General features: G+C 42.8%; 2 protein-coding genes across 19 annotated transcripts in view; one reads left to right on the top strand and one right to left on the bottom strand.

The window, feature by feature from the left end:
* Positions 1-5,213: 5,213 nt before the first annotated feature.
* Positions 5,214-17,724, top strand: part of PCED1B (PC-esterase domain containing 1B) — a 208,748-nt gene continuing 196,237 nt past the window's right edge. For 8 of the 18 annotated variants that reach the window (XM_070789229.1, XM_070789223.1, XM_070789227.1 and 5 more), the window contains exon 1: positions 13,820-13,942. The gene's annotated coding sequence lies outside the window, so the exon portion shown is untranslated. Of the gene's footprint in view, positions 5,343-13,350; positions 13,488-13,804; positions 13,943-17,724 lie in introns of those variants that run through there. The other 10 variants (XM_070789225.1, XM_019960729.2, XR_011566583.1 and 7 more) reach the window with 8 other exon arrangements.
* On the bottom strand, positions 10,321-13,349 carry AMIGO2 (adhesion molecule with Ig like domain 2). The gene is made up of 2 exons (XM_019960726.2): positions 13,218-13,349; positions 10,321-12,852 (listed from the first exon to the last, which is right to left on the bottom strand). The coding sequence occupies exon 2, from the start codon at positions 12,787-12,789 to the stop codon at positions 11,224-11,226; it is 1,566 nt and encodes a 521-aa protein (XP_019816285.1). The 5' UTR covers positions 12,790-12,852; positions 13,218-13,349; the 3' UTR covers positions 10,321-11,223.

The raw sequence follows: 17,724 nt of genomic DNA, 5'->3' as shown, positions 1-17,724 counted from the left end.
ACATCCGCTGGATCATCGAAAAAGCAAGAGAGTTCCAGAGAAACATCTATTTCTGCTTTATTGACTATGCCAAAGCCTTTGACTGTGTGGATCACAGTAAACTGTGGAAAATTCTGAAAGAGATGGGAATACCTTTCCACCTGACCTGCCTCTTGAGAAACCTAAATGCAGGTCAGGAAGCAACAGTTAGAACTGGACATGGAACAACAGACTGGTTCAAAGTAGAAAAGGAGTATGTCAAGGCTGTATATTGTCACTCTGCTTATTTAACTTATATGCAGAGTACATCATGAGAAACGCTGAGCTGGAAGAAGCACGAGCTGGAATCAAGATTTCCAAGAGAAATATCAATAACCTCAGATATGCAGATGACACCACCCTTATGGCAGAAAGTGAAGAAGAACTAAAAAGCCTCTTGATGAAAGTGAAAGAGAAGAGTGAAAAAGTTGACTTAAAGCTCAACATTCAGAAAACTAAGATCATGGCATCTGGTCCCATCACTTCATGGCAAATAGACGGGGAAACAGTGGAAAGAGTGGCTGACTTTATTTTTCTGGGCTCCAAAATCACCGCAGATGGTGACTGCAGCCATGAAATTAAAAGACGCTTACTCCTTGGAAGGAAAATTATGACCAACCTAGACAGCATTTTAAATAGCAGAGACATTACTTTGCCAACAAAGGTCCATCTAGTCAAGGCTATGGTTTTTCCAGTAGTCATGTATGGATGTGAGAGTTGGACTATAAAGAAAGCTGAGCGTCGAAGAATTGATGCTTTTGAACTGTGGTGTTGGAGAAGACTCTTGAGAGTCCCTTGGACTGCAAGGAGATCCAACCAGTTTATCCTAAAGGAGATCAGTCCTGGGTGTTCACTGGAAGGACTGATGGAGTTTCAGAATTGAAACTCCAATTCTTTGGCCACCTGATGTGAAGAGCTGACTGATTTGAAAAGACTCTGATGCTGGGAACGATTGAGGGCAGAAGGAGAAGGGGATGACAGAAGATGAGATGGTTGGATGGCATCACCCACTCAATGGACATGAGTTTGGGTAAACTGCGGGAGTTGGTGATGGACAGGGAGGCCTGGCGTGCTGCGGTTCACGGGGCACAAAGAGTCGGACACGACTGAGCGACTGAACTGCACTGAAAACAGCAATACCTAAACTGCATTCCTTAGGGCACCCCCATCCTGTACGGGGCTGCATATAATTTCATTTTCCAAAACTCTGCCAAATGCCTAAGATGTTTAACACTGACCAATTAAACAAGACAAAAAATGCAGTAATACATTTGTCATTCAAATCACTTTATACTAATAGCTAATTAAAGTTCTTTTTAAGTTCCTTATTAAAATTATATATTATGATTAATGATATGATTTTTTCGATTGAATCCTTACATGAATAAGATGTATTAACACAAATAGTTCCTGACAAACTTGGCCCAGGATCAAGAAAGACATTTCCTCTGGGTTTTAGGAAAGAGTCAAAGTTATTATAAATGGCTGCCTAGGGGAGATCTGGCTGTTTTCTCCACTGATTTGAAGTAGGTCAGATTTGAGAGCTCAAGGCTTCCCTAAGGTTGTAATTAAGTATGAATATTAAAAATTTGAGAACAAATAAAAAATAAACAACTTCTTTCAGACATTCACATCACAGGCCTTTCATTATGTTTGTACCTCGGGCAAGATCCTTTTCTTTGGAAAAACGAATACAGTTGGAAAAAAGCAAAAAAGAAAAGAAGATCCTGTGCATAGCTCTTGAAGTCTAGACTTCTCGACGGACTCATTCAAGCATGAAAGCTTTGGAGAAGTATTTAACCAGGCAGAGTTGAGGCAAAAACGCACACAAATGCCCAGTAAGCAGCCAGAATTGTTGTAATTCAATTCTGCAGGTCACTTTGTCGTGTCTTTCTTTTTCTTTTCCCTTGAAAATCGCATCTTTCTCTCTCTTCCCACCCAAATCATTTACTGTTATTAAACCAGCATAGTCAAATCAATATCTAGGCTAGCAATGTGAATTTAATTACGGTGAGGCTTGGATAAACATTAGCTCTGAGATATTCCTTGGTCTATAGAGTGATAACTGAATTAAGCAGCATTATTTTGCCATTACCATACTACACCCACATTGTTACTCAAGAGAAGCTAATATTTCTAACTCTTTTTAGCCCGGTAAAATACACTATAAGCCTTTACATGAGCCAATTTACTATGTATCCTTCTTGAAGAACTATGAAATAGGACTATGCTGCAGCTACGTGTTCAGTGAGGGTGGAATTTGGAATGAGAAAGGTTCACGCTGGGCCGCATCCAGAGGACCAAGTGATCAAGATACTGAAGCGCGTCCTGCCAGGTGGCTCCTAGGACGCCAGTGCTGATTCCTTCAGCTGCCGATCGAACGTTCAGGATCCCAGGGGACTTTCACTGTCCTTCCGTCCACCCTGTCTACATGTCCAGCACTAACCAGACCTCTCTAATCATAGACTTCCTTGAAACTTCTGCGGGGGTAGCCTTTCTTTCAGGAGACTTCCCTGACCTCCCTGCCTTTGGGCACTGCTCTAGCAGCACAACTGCCTCATTAAAACCGTGTTTCTGTGTCTCTTCAAACACTGGGAACAGCTGGACGGTTGTGGATCTCTGAGTCAAGCACATATTAGGTATTCAATACTGTGTGTTGAATGAATGAATATAATTGAACAGCTAAGACATGCCAACACCTACTACAGGCTAGAGGCTGAATAAAGAGCTAGACAACATCTCCTCAAGCAGCTGAGGGAGGATCTGGTCAGGAAGATGAAGAATTTGAATAGAAACAACAATAAAAGCCCAGCACCAGTTAAGGGTCAAAACAGCGTGTGCCAGGGAGAGGACAAGGGTTCAGAGTCTTGAAAGCAGAGCCAGACCACTGGAGGAAGGGTCACCTGAGGCCAGATAAGCAGGAGGACAAAGGGGACATGATGAGTAAAGCCCTGTTACAGAGGTGGAAAGCATACAGTGTAGTATATCACAGAACAGACATTATGAGGCTGGGTTCTGGATGGATCCAGACAACGGGATTCAAATAATGAAACTGACTCTTAATAGATGTTCTTTCAGTTCAGTTCAGTCACTCAGTCATGTCCAACTCTTTGAGACACCATGGACTGCAGCACAGCAGGCCTCCCTGTCCATCACCAACTCCTGAAGCTTACTCAAACTCATGTCCATCGAGTCGGTGATGCCATCTAACCATCTCATCCTCTGTCATCCCCTTCTCCTCCCACCTTCAATCTTTTCAAGCATCAGGGTCTTTTCCAGCGAGTCAGTTCTTCACATCAGGTGGGCAAAAAATTGGAGTTTCAGTTTCAGCATCAGTCCTTCCAGTGAATATTCAGGACTGATTTCCTTTAGGATAAACTGGCTGGATCTCCTTGCAGTCCAAGGGACTCTCAAGAGTCTTCTCCAACATCACAGTTCAAAAGCATCAATTCTTCGGTGCTCAGTTTTCTTTACAGTCCAACTCTCACATCCATACATGACCACTGGAAAAACCATAGCCTTGACTAGATGGACCTTTGTTGGCACAATAATGTCTCTGCTTTTGAATATGCTATCTAGGTTGGTCATAATTTTTCTTCCAAGGAGTAAGCATCTTTTAATTTCATGGCTGCAATCACCATCTGCAGTGATTTTGGAGCCCAGAAAAATAAAGTCAGCCACTGTTTCCCCATCTATTTGCCATAAAGTGATGGGACCAGATGCCATGATCTTAGTTTTCTGAATGTTGAGCTTTAAGTCAACTTTTGCACTGTCCTTTTTCACTTTCATCAAGAGGCTTTTGAGTTCTTCTTCACTTTCTGCCATAAGGGTGGTGTCATCGGCATATCTGAGGTTATTGATATTTTGCCTGGAAGTCTTGATTCCAGCTTGTGCTTCTTCAAGCCCAGTGTTTCTCATGATGTACTCTGCATAGAAGTTAAATAAGCAGGGTAACAATATACAGCCTTGATGTACTTCTTTCCCAATTTGCAACCAATCTGTTGTTCCATGTCTGGTTCTAACTGTTGCTTCTTGACTTAAGTACAGATTTCTCAGGTAGCATGTCAGGTGGTCTGGTATTCCCATCTCTTTAAGAATTTTTCACAGTTTATTGTGATCCACACAGTCATAGGCTTTGGCCTAGTCAATAAAGCAGTAGATGTTTTTCTGGAACTCTCTTGCTTTTTCAATGAGCCAATGTTCTTTAGAAAAATCATTTTTAAGCCTCAGTTCTCCCACTGTACCTCAGTTCTTCCGCTGTAAAATGCATGTAAAAATAATAACTTTCTCATAGGTATAAGACAAAATATATAAACCCTTATTATTGTTACTGTTCTCATTTCTCAACACAGCTAGGACATTTCAGAAGTCTTCATCCTAACTAATGGAGGTGAAGTTTGGAGCTGTGAGTGTAGAGGACCAGTGTTAAGTATTAAAGTCTCTTTCTCCTCTAGGTTTGATCACAAATGATAATAGATGAATAGTCAAATTTTAAATAGAGTCTATGACATAAACTTTAGAACACTGTTAACTAGTCTGAGCCACCTCCTTAAGGTATAACCTTTCTGGGGGTAAGGATCCCAGTTATGATAACATTCAGAGCATCTATGGGATGGCTATCTAGTGTTCAAGCCTATGTCACATTAGCCCATTTGGGAAAAGCAAGGTCTGCTAATTATCATCCATTTCTCATCTCCTATTTGCCAGCTTGGTCACTAGTAGACAAATCAACTCTTACTCTTGAACTGTTTCAGGTTTTTGCATTTCATCTCTCAGTTGTATTATAATCTTCCTTAAGGGGAGAGGGTAGTTATTATATAGCACATATGGCCTACTTAATAATCTTCTCTTGGTTACCACTGGCCATTCATCATCAAGGGTTTGACCCTTGATCTTATGACACTTGATTTCATGACACCAAAATCCTAGAGTATGGCTGTTAGCATAACTGACGCCATCTTGGGGCCCTTACAGGTTCTCCTGTCCTTCTGCTGACCCTACTCAGGGCTGTGTTGTACAGTAAATCACTTCCTTGTTGTCAAGAGCTTTGTAGTTAAAGAGTATTGTTTAAAATCATTAGGACCGGGTGGCCTCTATGCTCTATTAGTCCCCAAACAATGATGGAAACCTTCACTGATGTATTGCTGGCGCCCACGAGATTAGTGACCCATTTGTGAATCTTGACTGAGGAATGCATGTCCTGTTTCCAAGCATCTACTCTATACCCTGGGTAACAACAAAATTGCCTCAGTGGCCCTTTGGAGGTGCAGAGTGTGGCTCCGATTCTGCATAGTTGCCTGCTGGACTCCGATCCTACTCTGTGAGTAAGTTACCCTATTAAAAAACCAATCCATTGATTATATAGAGCAGCCTGCCTCATTTTTCTGTCTCAAGATACCTTCTCAATTTGGTGGGTACTTTTCGTTTCCTCTGTCCTCCAGCACCTATAGATACTGCAAAATTCTCTTGATATTTGATACTCTGCTGACGTATTACCCAAAAGAGAAATCTAACCAGGTAAGCTGGTGAAGCTACCTTACACAGTAATTTTTAAATAACTTTTAGAAATCTAATATGAAAACTAGTTGAAAATATCCCCCATTGGGTTTGAGTTGCCTCCACCATTCTTCCAGACATTTAAAATAAATTATCAGAAACATTTATATCAGAAATATTTACTCTGTAAGTTGGACCATTTTTAATTTTAAAAACATTTTAAGCACTTACTCATTTAAAAATCTTGAATGTGTCAGTTATAATGATAAAGCAGATATCTGCTTTGCATATTAAGCAATTTCATGTGTGAAGAGCAACCAGAATGAAAAGACCCTGCAGACTGGGGAGGTTTCATCTATGCGACCAAATCCTTTCAGATGGACTTCTAATTTTGCTACTTGTGTTTTAAGGGAAAAAACAATAAAAATTTCTACCTTTATGATGTTTGAATAACTTCTGATCCTCTGACCCTCCATTCTTCTCCCAGATTTGCGGTGAGCACTCATTACTTTTATAAAAGTTTACTTATGACCCATGCTCTTGGTAGAACATCTCTAAGAGTTCTGTGCAGATATTTTTAAAATGATTATCATTATGAAAATGACTTATTAACTGAGTCACCTGGGAAAATTATTTATCCCTTTTAAGCCTCTTTTTCCTATCTGAAATGAAGGGTGTGGTAGTATTTTCCATTTCAGAGATTCTGTGATGAGGAGTAATAAGTACCATCTCTCACAGTATGTCTGGCACTTTGCAAACACTTAATATTTAATATATACATATATTGATATATCACCTTTTACAATTTATAAAAGGGTCTGTGTTTCCATACTGTTTACTCTGACCTCACTGTAAGAGGATACCCCTTTTTCAATCAATTCACAAATAATAATGGTCCCGTAAGCAGTCCTCTGAATCAGTCAGGAGGTTATCATAAGAGTTTTAGATTCTACATTTTATATCTTACCACCCAATAATACTTGCAAGGGCAAACTACCATTATCTTTCCACACTAACTTTCATATTATAAAAAATTTAAAAAAAAATATGGCTTTGGGGGCTGGTTCTTGAGCAAAGAGGTATAGAGAACAATGAAAAGAATTTCAGTACTCTCTTTTAAAAATAGTATTCTAATATACTGAAAAAACAAAGAAGTTTGTTCTCTGTAGCCGAAATCTGCACTCAGATATCCTTGGGATATGCCTTCATGTTACTATGATCTAATCAGATTTGAAAGCCCCAAAGCTCATTGTCACGAACCGGATCTGTCGTCGCTGCTTTCAAGCCAAAAATAGGTTTAAAAAATGAAAGAATCAGAGATCTACTGATCTCAGAGTAATTACTCTGTGTTTCATAATTTAGAAAATCATAAATTATAAATTATAGCCAACAATTTACTCTAGAGTTTATTTAGTAACAGAGAATCAAAGTCTTTCATTTTCCCAACATATTAGAATTTGTGTGCACAAATTCTTCTTTTTATTAAAAAATCTATTAGCAAGTAATAATAATGTATTTTGACATAGCCCCAAACACAAAATTTGCTAAAGTCTCATTTCTTGGGGGGGGGGGGTATGTTTCAACAAAATAAGCAAAAGCATAATTATTTAGGAAAAAAAAAATCACATGCAGGCCTTACCCCAGATGGCCTGAATCAGAGCTTCTGGTTGGGGAGTGTATAGAGGGTAGCTACTAGAAACCCCTGTTTATCTAACTTTCCCCTGTGACCCCATGGAGATGCTCTGATTTAGACCTACTTGCTGCTGCTGCTGCTAAGTCGCTTCAATCGTGTCCGACTCTGTGCGACCCCATAGACGGCAGCCCACCAGGCTCCCCTGTCCCTGAGATTCTCCAGGCAAGAATACTGGAATGGGTTGCCATTTCCTCCTCCAACGCATGAAAGTGAAAAGTGAACATGAAGTCGCTAAGTCGTGTCCGACTCTTCACGACCCCATGGACTGCAGCCTACCAGGCTTCTCTGTCCATGGATTTTCCAGGCAACAGTACTGGAGTGGGGTGCTATTGCCTTCTCCAGACCTACTTACTGCTCGGTAAAGCAGATGAAACTAAAAGGTGACAATCAGCAAGGAGCAGTCATGGCCAAGGAAAAGCCAGCAATATTGGAGGGTGTTTAGGCTGTATCCTGCTTTAACAGTGCTTAGCAGGATGATCCAAATCAGACGTCTTTCTAGAATCTGGACTGACAGCATATCTTCTTGCCCCTCTTATGTTTCCACCCCTGTAAGTTTCACCTACGTCCCTTCTGATTAACATTTTAGAAAAAAGGTTTATTTAGAGAAATAAGAACAAACAAACAAACATGTTTTCCAGGCAAATAATTCAAGTAACTAAAGCTAAAAATAAATTTATTTAAATCTCTCTAGGCCAAACAGTGAGGATTCATGCAGAAGTTGACTATAAATTAATGTTTTAGGGCATTAGTTCAGATAATAGGTCTTGAAAGTATATTTTAAAATGTAACTCATGATTAATAGAGGGTGCTATCATCAACTTAGTATCTTATAGTGAAAAAATATTATAAGCCCAGGAAAATTTCACATATGTGATCTTTGTTTGATTTTTCCAGAGTACCCACTTCTCTCATAACTGAGTACTAAAAAATACTAGGTACCTTAAAAGAATAACCCAGGTACATAAATCCAAATTATTACTTGGAAGGAAAATTATATAAAAGTTTTGAGTGAAACAAATTTATAATGTACAAATCACTTCTGTTCCCACATTTAAAATACACGTGATCAGGCTTCTACGTGCACGCTATGCCTTGTCAGTTGTGTCTGACTCTTTGCAACCCTATAGACTATAGCTCACCAGGCTTCTCTGTCCATGGGATTCTCCAGGCAAGAATACTAGAATGGATTGCCATGCCTGCTTCCAGGGGATCTTCCTGACCCAGGGATCAAATCTGAGTCTCGTGTCTCCTGCATTGGCAGGCAGGCTCTCTACCACTAGTGCCACCTGGGAAGCCCCCAGGCTTCTACCCTCCCCACTCCCTCAAAAAAGAAGATACATGTAAGAACTTAAAATTCCACAGCATAACGTTCAGTTCTATGCTTTTACATCACCATGCCTTCCTATTCCTGTCCAAAACAAAGCTTTGCTTTACAGCATTCAGGATTTGCTTTTGCATTATTTTTTATTGAAATATAGCTCATTCACAATGTTGTGTTAGTTTCAGATGACAGCAAAGTGATTCAGTTATACATACATCCATATATATACACATGTATATGTATATATGCATTTTTTTTTTTGCGCTGTAAATATGTTAGTTTTGATCTCAACTCAGCTGATCGTTTAACCAAGCATCAGGATTAGGATTAGCCAAAATCAGGCTCTCCAAACTCCCCACTGCCAGCACTGTCCATGGTCCCTTGCCAAAGGCAGCATGCACTTCCTGGGATCAAGGGTTTGAGAGTTGAAAGACCCTAGAGATCTGGCCCAGAAAAGGCTGAATTCAGAGATCTTGAACCCCACTGCCGGCCATGTTCTTTCACACTCAGCACCCTGGTGATCACGGCCCCTGGAGGCAGCCCTTCCCCTTGCTGGAGTGTCAATGGTTCAGGAGTTTCCCTCTGTGTCCTGACTCCCTGTGTGACCCTGAATGAACCACAGTATCTCTTCATCCAAATATGAATGAAAAAAGAGTAACGATTTTAAAGATCACACAGGTCACACAGTTCTTCCTAATTGCTTAAATGGCAGGAACTGGAATAAAATGCTTTCCTGTAATATCCTTGGGACTGAAGGATCTTATTTAACAAGTGAGGTCTATGTTTAAAAGGTAGAGGCAGTAAGTCGTTAACACCAACTAGGCAATAAGGAATTGTCAAGTCAACTGAGCAATAGCTAACATCCTATGGTATTTCCTATGCACACACCCACTCCTTAACCCACAGCTGATGGGTATCTGTCACTAGGTGCCTGGCTTGGCACTTATCAAGCTGTCACCAAGGATCCATCGTTCCCCCAAAACCACCACTACCAAAGTCAGTCTTTCCTCCTCATCTCATTCTCCAGTTCTCCAAATGCTTGTTACAGTGACCTACCTCCATCTTTTAATTATCTTCTCTCTCAGCCCTAGCGACAACACATCCCTGATTCATTCCCCTTTGTCATTTTCTGACCACTGTTTTGCCTCATTCTTTGGCTCCTTCACCATCCTTATCATTAAAAATAGCCACTTTTTGACTCGCTTATCTTCACCAGGAAGAATCCAGAAACTGAGCTCTCCTTGAATCCCTGTCACTAACTCACTGTGTGGCCTTAGACAACCCACAGCCCTCTTTGGGTTTCATTTATCCCTGAGAAAGTAAAGCAGCTGGACTTGATAATCCATAGACCTTCAGACCTAGGCAGTGTTACACTAGCCTGTCCTAATCCCATTCCTGTCCTCTATCAGTACTTGGGATATTTTCAGAAAGTCAGTGCAAGTCTGTGATGGATCTAAGACCACCGGGAAGTCATCACTTCCAGGGTGGGAAGGAACCTCTGAAATCTCCATTTCATAGTTGAGAAAACCTAGGTTCAAAGTGGGTAGTTGATTATCTCACAGTAGAGATGGGAATAAGGAGGCTCCTACATGTTCCAAATTCAGAGCTTAAGTGACTTTCAAACCTGGCTGAAGTGCATAATGGTATCAGGTAAAATGGGATATTGAAGGTATTCACTGGGTAGGACACTCCATAGTCTTTTTTCCTCTTTAAAAAAAAAATCTATACTGTATAAGAAATTTGGAGAGAAATCTGCAATTGATGGTGTTTAACACAAAGCAGCACAATCAGATCACATAAAACGTCTTAGATTTATATTTTTAAATAGCCAAATAAAACAGAACATCAAGTCGCAGAACACACGTATTTACATTAAATCAAATGTCCAAAGTACAATATAGTGGCATCTCTTTAACAGTTCATATAATTTAAAACTTTTACACACACAAGCATATAGACAAATATTAGTCTCCTAGAACAAAGGCTGAAGAAGTTACTCTGACATTTTGGCATTGACACTTACATATTTATGGCAACAAATAATGATGGCTTTAAACTTTCAATAAGATCTTTTGTACAAGGATAGGAGATCTACAGAATGGAAAGAAGATAGTCAAACAAATGTACCTTTACTGTACTATTTATCTAACACCATATGCAATGTGGCACTGCTCAGCAAATTTGATCAGGACTGTCTATTTACTCTGGTCTGCAATGATAACATGAACTGAAGTATCCCCAAATCTAACGTTACTTTGTGCTTTATAAACAACTGCTGCTTGGTTCTTCCTTCTGCATCTTTTAAAAATGAACATTTTTCTTTAACATAACTCAACTTTGGTCCCAATAAGTTAGTAAAATCTCTAATATCTGAAATTTAGCTTTTCTTTCAAGAATCCTGAGTGAAAGGACAATGTCAGTCACGTCACCTCCAGTTCAGCTTTGAAATTATCAGTGGTGCTAAAGATGAAGGTATTATCTAGAACTTAAACTCTGAAATACAACTCCATCTTTCTCTGGCATGAACCTAAGTGCTTTACCACATTACTTATAAACCAGTGAAAGAGACCCTTTGGTTTTATTTCTGAAACACAGAACAACCCCATTTCTGCCCTGCTGTTTATTTTTGCAGACCACACACAAGGTTGAATACAAAGAGATTCAATCACTACATTGTACAAATGCAGGCACAAAATTAAGTGGACGCCACAAAGGGTGTGTCTGAAAACACTGAATTGACTGAATCTGAGTCGGATTTCACCCTCGTGGACTTTAAGATGCCCTCAGCTATGACCGTTTCACTGGGAAAGAGCCTGACTTTCCCATTCTGCCCTGCTGCAGTATCCTTCAGGGGTTCCAAAAACACTACTCTTTTCCCGGCCCCTGCCTTCCGTTCATCAGTGGGGGCATCACTATCAGGGCCGGAAGTGAGAATAGATGCATGGACATTGCTTTGGTTTAGCATATTTTTTCGTCTCTTGTGTTTACACTTGCAGGGACATGGTGTCAGATAGAGGTACAGAAGTACCAAAACAATGCTGGCCACGCAGGCTGCAAGAGTGGTAAAAGCTGTGTTAAATGCCTCGTGTGCATGGGATTTGTTTATGGTGAAATTGCTCACGTTTATTGTAACATCCACAGTTTCATTTAACAGACGTTGCCGATTCATTGCAACACAGGAATACACTCCAGCATCCTCAAAACGAGGACTTTCTATAACCAGGCTTCCATTGGGAAACACATGAAAGTTTTCCATCTCCTTATCGGGCTCCAGCACTCTGTTATCTGGACCGACCCACATGAAATCGGTATTTGCCCTACCAGTCTTGCCGTCACAGTGGACCATCAGCCTTTCCCCGACCTGAGCCTCGTGAATAAAGCCAAGGGCACGGAAGGAACTATTGATGATACTGTCAGAGCAGTTCAGGAAGCTATCCTGGAGCAGAAGCACCTGATGGAAGTGCCTAGTGTCAGACCATAGGCGACAGGTATAATCATTCTTAAAATCCATCACTGAGCTGAAGTGCCTACGGTACCAAAAGATCAGCAAGGAGTAGAGAGAACAGTCACAGACAAAGGGGTTTCCATGAAGGAAGATACCTCTCAGTTGCTTTCCTGGCACTAAATTTATATGATGCATTGGCAGAGAGGAGATCCGGTTATAAGAAACATCTAGAAACATCAGTTCTGCCAGCTTGAACCTTCCAACATACAAATCCATGGGAAACTGCGTGAGAAAGTTTCCACTTAAGTACAGTTTTTGCAGTTGGGAGAGCCCTCCAAACGCTGAAGGATCCAGATAGGAAATGTGATTGTTGTAAAGCAGGAGCACTTCCAGAACCTTCAGCTCTTGGAACACTGCACTTTTCACGGTCTTCAGCTTGTTGGATGACAAGTCAAGACACTTCAGATTTGGAGTGGTGGAAAAACTGTCCGTGGAAATGCTCGTGATGTTGTTGTGCCGAATAATGAGGGTGTTCAGCTTTACCAACGATACAGGAATCCACTCAGAATCTAGAAGCCCAATTCTGTTGTAACTCAGATCCAGTCTCTTGATCAGCCTGAAAAGGTTCCCAGGCACCCTGGACAGATTTTTGTTGGTGCAGCTGACGATGTCAGTGGCACAGATGCAAGCAGTGGGGCACACCCCGGAGGCGCCACGGCTCACAGTCATCGTGATAACCAACAAACACAGCAGTTGCTTGCAGCCCGGTCTGACAACTCCAGGCAGGGTGGGCAGTGCGTGTAAACGTAAAGACATTATGGTTGCCTCTGAGTCTCTTCCAGGAGCCTTTTCCACCAGCTCAGCCTCCCACCAGTGAACCTGGTAAACAATCAATATTTAAAGAGGGGTTAAAAAAACAAAGATTCACTAGCACTAGTTAACCCTTAAGAGTAATATCTGGCTTTCTTTCCAGTAACTTTTGAAACGGAGGGTTTTTTCACACTGGGGAGTCTATGTTAGATGCCAATTTTTCCTGGGTTACTCCTGCTTACAGGCATTTACAGTTCCATTCTATTGGCACAACGTTCTCAATATCAGAAACTCAATTGTTTTTTAAGGTGCATCCTGCGTTGTTGTTGGGTTTGTTTTTTTCTCTCTCTAGGAGACACAAAAATACATAAACGCGTCTTATAAACCATTACAGGGAAATACTTAGCAAGCCACCCGTCCAGAAAGCAACTCACAGAGCTGGGACGCCTCACGGGCTCCGGGGATAGGCCGCCGACGTGGTGTCTTCTGCAGGTCTGTGCGTCCGTCTGTCTCCGTCTGTCACTCCGGCATCTTAAGACTTCCTTTCCCTTTTGCTCCCGGCGGGCGGCAGCCTCTCGCTGGCTCGCAACTTTGTAGAGTTTCAAGCCGCCGTTTCGGCGGCAGCAGCAGCAACCCCGGCCGCAGGAAACGTCTCGACCGGCTCCGGTTGGTTCTCCCGGGCTTTCTTCATTGCTCGGCTAAAGGTACCTCCTGGGCGATCCGGTCGTCGCGTGGGGCGCCCGGCTCCTGGAGCCGGGTCCGAGGGGCGAAGGCGCGGGAAGCGGATCGGACCCGGCCCCACCTCTCCGCTCACGGGAGGCAGCAGGGCCCCGGATCCCCGGCGCCACCGGCCGGGTTTTATCCCCGCGCGCTCAGGGTCGGGTGCGGGGCGGGGAGACCAGTCCCGCCCCTGCGCGTCCTCCTTCCAGCGTAAACCTGCTCCGGGGCTAAGGGCGGGAGCCGGCTGGGCGCGCGGCAGGGGGCGCGCGGCGCGAGGAGGGGGCGACGGTGCAGCCAATCAGAGCGGCGGCCGGCGCACCCCCCACGCACCCACCCCGCGGCCCCGCCGCCACCCTCTTCCTGCCCCTCTGGGTCCGGGAGAGCGGCCGCGCGGCGGGGCGGGGGACCCACACCGGAGGCCGGGCTCGCGTACCCAGGGGTGAGGACGCGCTCGCGCACTGCTGCCAATCGCGTCGGCGAGCCCAGCCCTGACTCGCGGGCTGGTGGGGTCGAGGGAGGTTAAGGGACACGCCCAGCCCGGGAGCTAGAGGTCGCAGCCTTGAAGACCCACGTGTCGCGACCGCGGGGGTCGCGTTTTTCTCCCATCGAGTCCGCTGAGCTCCTCGACCTTTTATCGCTACCCTTCTTTGGGCGAAGGCCCGGGGGGCTCGCACAGCGCTAAGTACAGTGGGTTTGTAGGTTTGCAAAACAAACACCGAAGCCGGCTTCGGTCTCCACCCTCATAAGGGGGGCGGGGGGTAAGCAGAAAAATCGGGCGCGTTCCCTCCGGTGCAACAGGGTCTCCTACTGGGGGGAGGGAACCGCGAAAGCGCCGCGGGGACGCTGCGCACCTCCTGGGGAAGTTCGGTCCCTTTCCTAACTCAGGAGGAAGCATCAGGGTTCGTGCCCCATTCGCGAAGAAGCGCAGGAAAGAAGGGTTGGAGCCGACCTTCCGCCTGGAAGGCAAAGATAAGAGTATTAAGCTTAAAAGCAAAAAAAATTCCCAAAGCCAGCCGTTTTTGTTTGTTTTTTCAAAATGTGTTCGCGCGGGATAGAGACTGATCCCGGAAGGGGTGTCTGCCGAGGTTCTTCATCCTTTCCCAAGAGGCAAGCTAGGAAAGGTGCGAGACCGGGTGGACAAGGCCGGGCAAAGTGAGGAGACGGGGTGGAGCTGATGAGCTTTTCGATTAAAAATCCATTTTTGTTTAATTCGGAGATCAGTTTTAATGATGGGATTTGACTGAGCCAAATGACCCATTTATACATTATATCCGGATTTAAAGAACTGAATTACTTCCCTGACGAGATACTAACCAAAGCAGAAGGGACAGGGACATTGAAACGCACTAAATTGAGAAAGACAGTTGGGGGCAGGGCACATAACTTGTAATAGTACTTGAAAAATAGAAGCGATGACGTAGACGGCCGCACACACTTGAGCCACCTTGAATTTAGTGCGCGTTGGTCTCTACATTGTCAATGAATGGATTCATGTGATGGCACAGATCTGTTAGGCCAGTGCCAAGTGTAAATAGAATTGTGTGCATCATTAATTTAGCTAGGCTGTGGAATGAATCTGAAATAGCACCGGTAAATTGAGGTTTTTCAGGTGAGAGCAGCTTGATTCAGATTCGTTTTGGTTTTCTGAAAAGTCGAAGTTTATCATAATACAGTATGAAATGCTTCAGGAAACATTTCTTACTGCAAGTTCCCAGGGGAAAGGCAGAGGTTGAGATTTTCTAAAGTTTAGGCCACGTTTCTTTGTGTTCTCAAAAAAAAAAAAAAAACCTTAGTGTCCAGGGCATCATTTTTACAGTTATAATGATTAGCACAGAGAAATAGATTAAAATTACCCAGAGGAACACTTTTTAAACGACTAATAGACGACCAGGTTTTTGCAGGATTTTACTAAATAACATCCTATTCAAAGGGAAAAAATGAAGATGGGAGAAAGACCTATATTTCAAACAAAAATGGTTTAAAAAGAAAAGTAGCTTTTGAAAATGGAAGCAGAATGTTATGTTATTAGGGCTGCAGGCACATCTTAGAAACTTTGTGCAAAGATTACACAGCCTAAATAAACTAAATACACTCAAAATCCGAAGGCAAGTTTGTTTACCCATTTGAAGACCTGATTTTGGGGATTCTGCACATTTACCAAGAGGAAAAGAGTTTTGAAAAGGGTGGGTTTACTTGACTTGGTGAGTGAAAGCCAACAGTTGATCTTAATGATGGTGTAAGGTGGGACCTTACTTTGTGGCGGATAAGAGTTTTATCTTTCTGGAATCCCTTCTTCTTCTACCAGATCCACCCTTTCCACTAGAAGGTATATTCCACAAGGGTGAAATGTTTTATGTTGAACACTGCTCTGTTCTTAGCTTCTAGAACTGTTCTTGCCGCTTACTTGTCTTTGAAGGAATTTTTGATAAATTAACTGGGGAATGAGGAACCTATCTTAGGCAGCGTGAATCTACTCATTGCCCTCCTGCTGTCTATACTTCAGATTCTTGTAAAGAGAGGGAAGGAGGAGCCCTGTGAACATTATTTGAGTCCCGGATCCAGTAGTGCCTGAAGGCCACTGCACAATTTTACTTCCTTTCTAATTACATTCTCTACCCACATCCCTTTTTCTTTTTCCTTTCTTATTCTTCCTCAATTATTTTGAGTTGCGTTTCATGTCACTTGAAACAAGAATCCTAGTATATATGATGGTAATAATAAACAAATAGGTATTGAGCTATTACTATGTGTCAGATATGACCTCTGTGTTTTACATGGGTTATTTCATTTACTGCTCACCAAAACCCTGTGATATTGTATAATCCTATAATTCAGATGGTAAACAACTGTGTTCCAAATTATTTGAAAATGGAATGGGACAAAATTAGCTTGAGGCTCCATTTGAAGGATTTAGATTAAACCAAAAGAGACATTTTTGACAGGGTGGTTCCAGCTTAGAATGGGTTGCCAAGACAGATGGTTGAGTTGCCTTCTCAGGAGTTTAAAATAGGACGGATAGATATTTCTCTGGTCTTTTCTACATGGCACAATCTATTAGTTTTTTTGTTTTTTGTATGTGTGTTTTTTGACCAGTAATGACTCCAGGATAGGAAAAAGTGGGTTGACATTTGATGGGATTCTGAATCTAGCCTGTGTGGTCCTTTGGCTGGGGTTGCCTGGGGGCAGGGATTTGAGTAAATGAAATCTCAGGGGTCTTCTAGCCCTGTGATTTCTAGAATTTCTCAGGTTGTAATCAAAGACCTATGGAATTAGAGCTAGGAGACAAAAAGTTGTTATAGGGCTAATTTGATAATTTGGAGTCATTTTTACTAATCATGAATACTGTAATAGAACTTTATATGCTATGAGGGGCTTTCACATTCTGTATCTCATTTAATTCCAGCATACATCCTGTGATCAGGTATAATTGGGACACTAACCTAAAGTTGCCTCTTTTTTTTATTTCCTTGGTGATAACATGGTTAAGACTCTGTCTTCTAATCCAGGAGGTGTGGGTTTGATCACTGGTCAGGGAACTAAGGTCCCATATGCTGCCTGGTGTGGCCTAAAAATTAAAATAATAAAGTTACCTCTTTTTCTTTTTAACCTGAGAGGACTTTTGAGTGGTTTTCAGGGACAATTCACAAGAGTATCTAGCTCTGCAGGGGCCTGATTGTTGCAGGTGGAAGCTTTCTGCTGAAAGCACACTCTAGGGACAGCCCTCTTGGTAGCGATTTTGCAATGTGACTGCAGCTTAGGTCACAGAAAACACATAATGTTGCCCACCAGCTCTGCAAGTGCACTCTGCTCCACAACCTTTTGGCCTGCTCCAGTTGGTTTTTGTAAATTCTCCAAGATTTGTGACTGAACCAGATCTTGAACCCAGTACTGTGCTTTTGGCTGTATGCGGATTCAAACTCCAACCCCTGTGCTCTGAACTCCAGGTGGCATGGATCACCGTGTGGCTGGGTTCTTTGGAATCTCCCCTAAGCTAGAAATAGGGCAGGGAATGGGTATGGAACATGCAGCAAGTACCCACATGCCCTCCCCAGGGAGAGCCCACAGTGGGGCAACTATTTAATCAATCACCACTTACCCATTTGCTCCTCCCTTTATTTTAGGGGGTGGGGGCTGAGGTGGGGACAGATTGCAAAGCATGCAGGATCTTACTTCCCCAACCAGGGATCAAACCCATGCCCCTTGCAGTGAAAGCAGAGAGTC

This window comes from Bos indicus, chromosome 5 (assembly GCF_029378745.1).
Source record: "Bos indicus isolate NIAB-ARS_2022 breed Sahiwal x Tharparkar chromosome 5, NIAB-ARS_B.indTharparkar_mat_pri_1.0, whole genome shotgun sequence".
Classification (NCBI taxonomy): Eukaryota; Metazoa; Chordata; class Mammalia; order Artiodactyla; family Bovidae; genus Bos; species Bos indicus.
Note: the sequence above shows the minus strand (reverse complement) of the source record. Positions and strands in the feature narration are given on the sequence as shown.

What these genes read in the sequence shown, in the direction of transcription:
- AMIGO2 (XM_019960726.2), bottom strand. Translation starts at nt 12,789, where the DNA reads ATGTCTTTACGTTTACACGCACTGCCCACCCTGCCTGGAGTTGTCAGA.